Genomic DNA, 8,801 nt, shown 5'->3' on the forward strand with positions numbered 1-8,801 from the left:
CTGCAATGAGCTTTCACCATAGATCTCTGGAGCTTGTGTGCACTCATGGCTGGCATTTCACCATGCCTGGGTCTCTGATAGATTTTATTTATATCGCGCCCATACACACGAGTTTCAGGGCGCGACAAGGCAAGGGATGGGGTTACAAGGGAGGACAAAACAACAATCTTACTAGGCCCAGTGCCATTGAGAATAAGCAAGTGCTGGGGAGAGGAAAGGGGGGGAAAGTGCAAGAGGTCAGGGGGTAGTGGATAGTGCTGAGCACAGGATCTAAACAGGTAGTGTGGCCAGATGGTGGCAGTGCAATAATAAGGTGCAGACAAACTGTGTTTCTAATAAGTGCAGGAAGGGGACTGTAGGGTTGCAGCTACAAACCCAAGTGCACGGATTGCCAGGAGGCAGTGCGGCTAAGCGGCTTGGAGGGCAGGGATCTGGACCTGAATCGGAGAGTAGCCTGGTGCCCAGTGCCGAAACGGACAGAGATCAGCAGCGGAGAGGAAGAGAGAAGGCAGAAGCAAAGATGAAGGGCTTGAGGTGGTTCCGGAACTGAAGATGGTTCTCCCCAAGTTTCAGAGAGGCAGGGAGGCTGTTCCAGAGGGAGGCCCCTGCCAAAGAAAGAGATCTATCCCCAACTCATTGCTTGGAGAAGCAAATGACCCTGAGGGAGTTGACGGTGGAGGCGCGAAGAGCTAGAGTTGTAAGGGATTTATCTTGCAGAAGCAGTTTTAGTGTAATTGAGTGGATGAGGCTTTATGGCCATCTAGATCTGATTGAGCACCCATAGAAGTTCTCGCGCGATCTCTCTCCTGCTGCCTGGCACTGTTAAAACCAGTCTTAGTTTTCTTTATTATAGTTCACGTCTAAAACCAATAGAAATACAATCTGTTGCTGTGGCACCAGTCGGCGAGGGAGGAACAGAGCCACCAGAGACTGCTTTGTAAAGAAAAACGGAGACCTGAAAGTTCCAGAGTTGTTGGACCCCTTCTATGAATACTAGTCGAAAGCCCTTTGGGTGTCGGTTTAGTAACTTGCAAAACTATGAAAGCTCTCTCCTGCTTACAATCTCTCTTACCAAGTTCTGTCTGTCAAAACACCCTGCAAGCCCAGAGAGCCCGAATAGTTAGAAATATAAGGAGAGGTTGGGAGAACTGGAACAGTACTTGAGGCTTTTTCCAGACAAAAGAAAATGCGTACTGAGATGGGAGAAGCAATAATGTCTATCCCCTTTTCTAGACTGATGTACTGCCTGGCATTAAATGTCAGGCACTTATCTAGAAAACAAGTTTCTTGTGTGATCACTGAAAAGTCAGTCTCTGCTAAATAAAGGATACTGGGCTCTTTTTGTGGTGATGGGGGGTGGAGGATCTGGTTTCTGAGACTCTGGGCATAGTTTGCCATCAGTGCCCAGGCCATGTAGCCTCCTCAGATGGTAATTACCGACAGTGTTCTTTGGTCCTCTAGGGCTTGGATGTGGCAGTTGCATAGTTCTCTCTTCGAATGGATTGTGTCCTCCCACGTATTCCTCATCTTGTGATAATTCGTTATCTCCAGCTTCGCTGCTTCGGGAAAAAAAATTCTCGGCAGAGACGCTGTGCTCGGTCGTGGCGTCGATTGTCCCTCGACGTACTCCGTACTCTGTCGACGTCACTGATGGTATAAATAGCTCGAGCAGTGCCCGTTGCTTCAGTTCCGTTTTTCCGATCGCTTCGCTATCGAGAACGGCGCGCTTCTATTTTCTGTGAAGAAAATGTTGTCATCTTCGACACCTTCGACACCCAGAACTGGGTTTAAAAAGTGTGCAGATTGTGGATCTTAGATGTCGATCACCGATCCCCACCGGATTTGTCTCTGGTGTCTCGGTTCCAGTCACCGAACCGACGACTGCGGGTCCTGCCAATCGATGACCGAAAAAGCTCTTCGTGAGAGGAGGGGTAAACTGTCGGTGGAGAGGGAGGCGTCAAAAAAGGTTTCGTCGAAAAGACACAAGAAAGCGACTGATTCTAAGGAATCGGATCGCCATAGGCACTCGAAGAGATCTCGATCTAGGAGTAGAACAAGACACTCTTCGTCGTCATCTAAAAAAATGAAGAGGAGACTTAGATCTCCCTCATCATCTTCTTCATAGTCGACCGAAGAAATTCGTTGTCCGACTAAGTGGGAAGAATTCCGCAAAAAGATGGAGGTTTTTGAGAATGCGGCCCGACCCCCTCGAAAGACCCTCGAAAATGCCATACCCCTAAAGTCGCTCCATTGGACGACAAAGGGAAGTCCAAGGCTACCATGGCCAAGACCAGTAGCGTCGAGGAATACAAAAAACCTTGAGTCGACGTAAAACCATCGAAGACTCTTCGAGAGTCGAGCACCTCTCCAGTGCCGTGCAAGAAACACAAGTTGTCGAAGACTTCGACAACTTCGTTGACGCCCTCGACGTCGATAATTTCGACGCCAAAGCCAAATGCGTCATTGGCGCCATTATCGAAGTCATCTTCGAAGACTCCCTCGAAAACTTCGAGGGATTTGCCATTTCCTTCGAAGCAGATGGAAGAGGAAGAAAGGAGATTCACTCCTTTGCCCAGGTCAGACTTTTTCAAATCTATGTCAGCAATCTATGAAGAGTCTGCTTCAGAAGAAGACGAGGTTACTCCTTTGGGAGTTACTTATGGTACAAGACAAGTTCCTGAGGAACTTATTGACCAGGAATCTAGAATGAGAGACCTGAGTGATACTCTACATTCTGCCAGTGGGGTTGACACATCCCCAGAATTAGAGTTCGGCAAACCTGATCCTGCAGAGCATGCAGATGCTGGGTACAGGGGTCTTATGACCAGGGTAGTTGAATATATGGGTTGGGGTAATACTTCACCCATTTTTGAACAAGATGACATGACGGATATAATCGTCAAGGGACCTCAGAAAGATCCTGTTATCCCTTTTCATAGGGTTCTTCAAAGGACTGTGGAGAAAAACTGGGAGAAACCAGAAACTATTGCTGCTGCAGATAACACTTTTCCAAGAAAATATAGACCGGCTGGAACGGATCCTGAATATTTGAATAAACATCCGACTCCAGAGAGTTTAGTCATTCAGGCAGCATCTACTTCAAAACAAACTGCTTATCCAACTATCCCTCCAGATAGAGAGGATAAAAAAATTGATTCTTGGGCACGTAAAGTTTTCACGTCAGGCACTATGGCACTTAAATCGGCAAATGTCACCTGTACCCTAGCCAGGTTTACCCATACCCTGTATTTCGGCGGCGGCTGATCATATTCCGGAAGACGAGGAAAGGGAAGGCTTCCTGAATATAGTCAAAGATGGGAAGGAGGCAATGGGGGAATGCCTCCAGTCTGGACTGGATACTGCTGATAGTATCAGCAGATCGATGGCTGCAAGCGTTGTGCTACGCAGATTTGCGTGGTTGAGGAAGTCGGGATTTGCACCGGACGTGCAAGCTAGACTCCTCAACATGCCCTTTGATGGCTCGAGGCTCTTTGGCAGAAAGGCTGATGAAAGCCTAGAAAAACTTCAGACCTCGAAAGCGGCAGCTAAATCAATTAGCGCCTCTTTGCGCCAGCCTCTAAAACCCTATTCCGGCTCATCTTCGTGGAGGGGTTGTTCTTTTCGATACTACTCCTCTTTTGGTAGAGGAAGAGGACAGGCTTCTCAAAGGGGCAAAAGAAACTTCCCTCGTGGAGCACGAGGAAGAGGTGCAAAATCAGCCTCAGGAGCAGCATCTGTACCCTCAGCCACTCCTGCAGCCGCCTCCAAATCCCTCTGAGACCTTGTTACACAAAACACCAGTGGGAGGCAGGATTTCTCAACATCTGAAGGAATGGCGGGGCATTACCTCAGATGCTTGGGCACTGGAAACAGTAGCCCAAGGTTACTGTCTCCCCTTTCTAAAAAGGCCTCAGAATCATCCACTGGGAGCCAATTCCGCCAAAATTCCGGATCCGCTCCTGTTGCAGGAAATTTTAACCCTGCTACTGAAAGGTGCCATAGAACTGGTACCTGTAGCAGAGAGGAACAGGGGTTGGTACTCCCCATATTTTCTCATCCCCAAAAAAGGACGGAGGACTGAGACCCATCTTGGACTTGAGAGACTTGAACAAGTTCCTCAGGAAGGACAGGTTCAAGATGGTGACTCTTTCTCAGATCCTTCTGGCTCTCCAACTCCAAGATTGATTGGTATCATTGGACCTTCAGGATGCTTACTTTCATGTGCCAATCCATCCAAAGCACAGAAAGTACCTGAGGTTCGCGATTGGCAATTCTCATTATCAGTTTCGAGTTCTGCCATTCGGGTTGACCTCCGCCCCAAGGATTTTCACCAAACTGTTGGCGGTTGTGGCAGCAAGTCTCAGGAGAGGAGGTATTCACATATATTCCTACGTGGACGACTGGTTGATCAGAGCAAGTTCTCCAGAACAAGCTCAGGAACATCTTTCGATCACCTGCCACTTCCTCCACAAATTGGGCTTCTCCCTCAATTTCAAGAAGTCCCACATGATACCATCCCAGAAACTCCAGTTTATCGGAGCAGTCTTGGACACTTCATCGGGAAAAGCCTCGCCTCCCGAAGTGAGAGCTCTCCACATCCAGCAGATGGTAACGAAGTTCCAGAATGCCCAACATCTACCGGCCTTCGATTTTCTCAGGTTGCTCGGCCTCATGGCATCCTGCATTTTCCTAGTACCAGAGGCCAGGTTGAGAATGAGATCCCTTCAATGGGCACTCAGAACTCAGTGGTCCCAGTTCTCAGGGAATCTGTCGGATCTTCTGCAAGTCCCGAGCGCAGTTGCTCAGGATCTTCTATGGTGGGCTTGCAACAACAACATTCTCAAGGGAGAGTCTTTTTGGCAACCATGGCCGGAGATAACGGTAGTGATGGACGCCTCACTCACGGGGTGGGGAGCACACACCAGCGATCTGACAATCAGCGGTCGTTGGTCTTCATCGGAGTCCAAACTACACATCAACCTGTTGGAGCTGAGGGCAATCGGACTAGCTCAGGAAAGAATGTCCTGATAATGACGGACAACACGGTGGCCATGCACTACCTCAACAAAAGAGGAGGAGTAGGGTCACTGCCACTGTGCAGAGAGGCAATGCAGCTCTGGTTCTGGGCAATACAAGAAGGAATCACTGTCGGCAATTCACCTAGCCGGAGAGGAGAACACGGCGGCAGACGCTCTGAGCAGGCAGAGCACGGTCTCTCACGAGTGGAAGCTGGCACAGGAATTCCTTCTGGAGATCTTCGCCCTTTGGGAAACCCCTCAAGTGGATCTGTTTGCCACCGCGATCAACCGGAAGTGTGATCAGTACTGCTCAAGGGAATTTCCTCAGAGGAGCTCTGGGAGACGCATTCGTAGTGGAGTGGAAGTTTCCACTGCTGTACGCGTTTCCCCCAGTCCCCGTGATTCCTCAAGTAATCGGGAGGTTGAGAAAGTTCAGGAAAACCATGATCCTAATTGCCCCGGATTGGGCCAGGAGAACGTGGTACCCGGACCTTCTAGACATGTCCATCTGCCCTCCAATACGTCTTCCGCAAAGAGGATCTTCTCTCGCAAGAGGAAGGTCGGGCTCTCCATCCAGAGGTCAAGACACTCAACCTTCACGCATGGTTTCTGAGAGGTTGAGATACAAGGATTGGGATCTTCTGGATGACGTAATGGAAATCTTGCTTTCAGCCAGAAGACCAGCAACAAAGTCTTTGTACCAATGTCGCTGGAATAGGTTTAGTAACTGGTGCAAAGACAAGGATGTGGACCCTTTTCAGTGTGGCACCCCAATGGTGCTTTCTTTCCTGTTACATCTAGCCAATCTGGGGCTCCAGATAGGAACAATCAAAGGATACCTTGCTGCGCTGTCCATTTTCAAGAGCTCCTCGGAAGAAGTTTCATATTTCAAAATACCGTTAATAATTCAATTCTTAAAGGGGCTTACTAACGTATACCCTCCAGTACCTTTTCATGTACCAACTTGGGACTTAAATTTAGTATTAAAATTCTTGACTTGCATACCTTTTGAGCCTCTGCACTCATGTCCATTGAGGCTTTTGACTCTAAAAACTGTCCTCCTTGTGGCCCTTTCATCAGCCCGCAGGGTTAGCGAACTTCAGGCTCTCTCATGCAAACCACCATATACTATTTTTTATAAAGATAAGGTAGTCCTTAAAGTTAAACCTTCGTTCTTGCCAAAAGTAGTCTCGGACTTCCATAGTACTACCAACTTTTTATCCTCGTCCTCATCTGGGCAAAGAAGAGGAGAGATTACACAGATTAGATCCCAAGAGGGCTCTTAGTTTTTACATCTCTAGGATGGCTAAATTGAGACAAGATGACCAACTGTTTGAGGGTTATACTGGTCATAAATTAGGCTTATCTGTAACAAAACAGACCATTTCCCCCTGGATCATATTAGCCATAGTTGAATGCTACAGATTAGCGGGGAAAGAACCACCAGATGGGCTTCGTGCCCATTCTACAAGGGGAATGGCTACTTCTGCAGCTCTAAAGAGGGGAGTACCGGCAGCAGATATTTGTGCAGCTGCAACCTGGAAAACAATGCATACGTTTGTTAAACATTATTGTTTGGACACTGCCTCCTCTAACAAGGGTTTATTTGCAAAGGCAGTTCTGTATTCTGTCCACGAAAACTGAAATTAGCACTCCCACCTCCAAAAATTGATACTGTTATGGGAGCCTATCACAAGATGAGGAATACGTGGGAGGACACAATCCATTCGCAGAACAAGTTACTTACCAACTGTAACGTTCTTTCGACTGGATGTTCCTCCCACATATTCCTCATCGACCCTCCCATTCTACCCCACAGTACAGTTTACATTTTCTTACACTTTCCTCTCATGAAGAATGTATCGGTCATAGGACACGCCTGGGTGTTCCTCATATATATATATATCATCGAAAAAACAGAACTGAAGCAACGGGCGCGGCTCGAGCTATTTATACCATCGGTGACGTCGACAGAGTACGGAGTACGTCGAGGGACAATCGACGCCACGACCTCGAGCACAGCGCCCTCTGCCGAGAATTTTTTTTCCGAAGCAGCAAAGCTGGAGATAACGAATTATCACAAGATGAGGAATACGTGGGAGGAACATCCAGTCGAAAGAACGTTACAGTTGGTAAGTAACTTGTTCTTCTGCTCTAGGGATCCACTTTGCCTGTACTTAGCTGGGACAAATTGGGTTGTATTTCCAAACCTCACATATGCCCTCTCCGCTTCCCACCTAAGTTGATCTAGATTGGGCTCCCCTCCTGCTCCCCTAGCCCCCTTGCCATACTACGAATTCTGGGGGCGTGCTAATGGTCTGTTCACCTTCACCTTAGTCGGAACACCACATTTTTGTTCTGGTATTGCCAATGCAGGAGATATAGCACCCCTGACTTGTTTCAGCAACATTCCTAATATTCTGATTGGTCCTTGTGAGCTGCTGTCCCCAGATCCTCCAGCCATATCCTGGACTTCGCAGCTGGGTTTTGGCCCACTCTGGCTGCATGGAGCTGAGCCCCTCCTGGTCACTGGGTCTGGTCTATGTTAACGCTCCAGAGTTTTCTTTTGTTTTGCTCATGTTTTCGTTGGCGTCCTCATGTTGTTCTACCCCTACATCTTCCTGTTTCAGGTTTTACCCCTCCATCACCGCCTACTCTTGCTCTCCTTCTCCACCCCGTCACTTGTTTTCTTTCTCCAGCTGTACTCTGGCTCTCTCTCCCCCTCTCCGTCACCCTCTCCTTCTCACGTTCTCCTCCCTCTCCCTCTCTCTCCCTCGCCCTCTCGCCCACTCTCCCTCTCGCCCCCTCTCTATTCTTTGCCTCACTTAGCAAGCTGAGACCTGATGCCTTTTAACCTGTTATTGGCTTCTCTGAGCACTGTGGACTAACATACTGTGAAAGGAGCAACGTTCCTTACATATCTATATTGTAACACAAATATTTGCTTGCATAAATGTACAACTTGTGCTCAGTTTTTTACACTTTTTTTCTTCAGAAATATGTGGATGATAATCATGCTAAAGTTGCAAAACAGCTTGAAGAGACCCAAAAAGAAGATTTGTTGAAAGATTTCAGAGAGATCGCCGAGAGATATAAGAAAATGATGACGGAAAACCTGCTTCTTCAACCAAAGTGACAGGCTTTACATTGACACTTTCCGCTGCATCTATAGATCTTCAGTTCTTGGGGATACACTGTTGCCGCATTCCTTTATCGGACTAATTTGACCATCTGCAAGTTGCACCTGATTCAGCTAGATGCCCACTAAGAGGGCTGGACTTGTTAATCACTTTCCTATTTCCAAGGATTTCTTTTATCAGTTATTGAGATGTTGCTTGTATTGTACATCAGTTGTGTTCTACCCCTTTTCCTGTGAGCAGCCTTTTTTATGTACATGCCAAATGACCTCTAGGAATTGAGTGGTATTTGTGCTTATAAATATGTCTGGAAGGGACTTTGTAAATAACTAACACGTGTCTGGGTTTTCCCTTGTAGTCTAGTCCCAACACCAACATAATGTGAATCACTTTAAGAAAGATTTACTACAGGTGGAATATGTAAAGCACTCTAATCCAAAGAAAGGACAGTCGGAGAAGCACATATTTAGTCTTAATGGGAGATGATGGCAGAGGAAGGGATTTCCAGATTGTGGGCTCGAAGTTACTTTTCCATCACAGGCCTTGATAGTCTGACCGTGAAAGGTGCATGGAACAAAGACCTGGCATGAGTCTACTCTGCAAGTAGCTCAGCCCATATTGGTGCTGCATAATTTTGGGCCTTGCT

At 47.5% G+C, this 8,801-nt stretch overlaps 1 protein-coding gene across 4 annotated transcripts in view; it reads left to right on the forward strand.

The window, feature by feature from the left end:
* Positions 1-8,484, forward strand: part of NDC80 (NDC80 kinetochore complex component) — a 735,052-nt gene extending 726,568 nt beyond the window's left edge. For 3 of the 4 annotated variants that reach the window (XM_069635820.1, XM_069635822.1, XM_069635824.1), the window contains one exon: positions 8,014-8,484. In XM_069635820.1, coding sequence (XP_069491921.1) covers positions 8,014-8,154 — 141 coding nt within the window. In that variant the 3' untranslated portion in view covers positions 8,155-8,484. The remainder of the gene's footprint in view (positions 1-8,013) is intronic. The other variant, XM_069635823.1, reaches the window with a different exon arrangement.
* Positions 8,485-8,801: the final 317 nt, after the last annotated feature.

The sequence above is a fragment of the Ambystoma mexicanum genome, chromosome 7p, assembly GCF_040938575.1.
Source record: "Ambystoma mexicanum isolate Mex_15411 chromosome 7p, UKY_AmexF1_1, whole genome shotgun sequence".
In the NCBI taxonomy this organism is placed as follows: Eukaryota; Metazoa; Chordata; class Amphibia; order Caudata; family Ambystomatidae; genus Ambystoma; species Ambystoma mexicanum.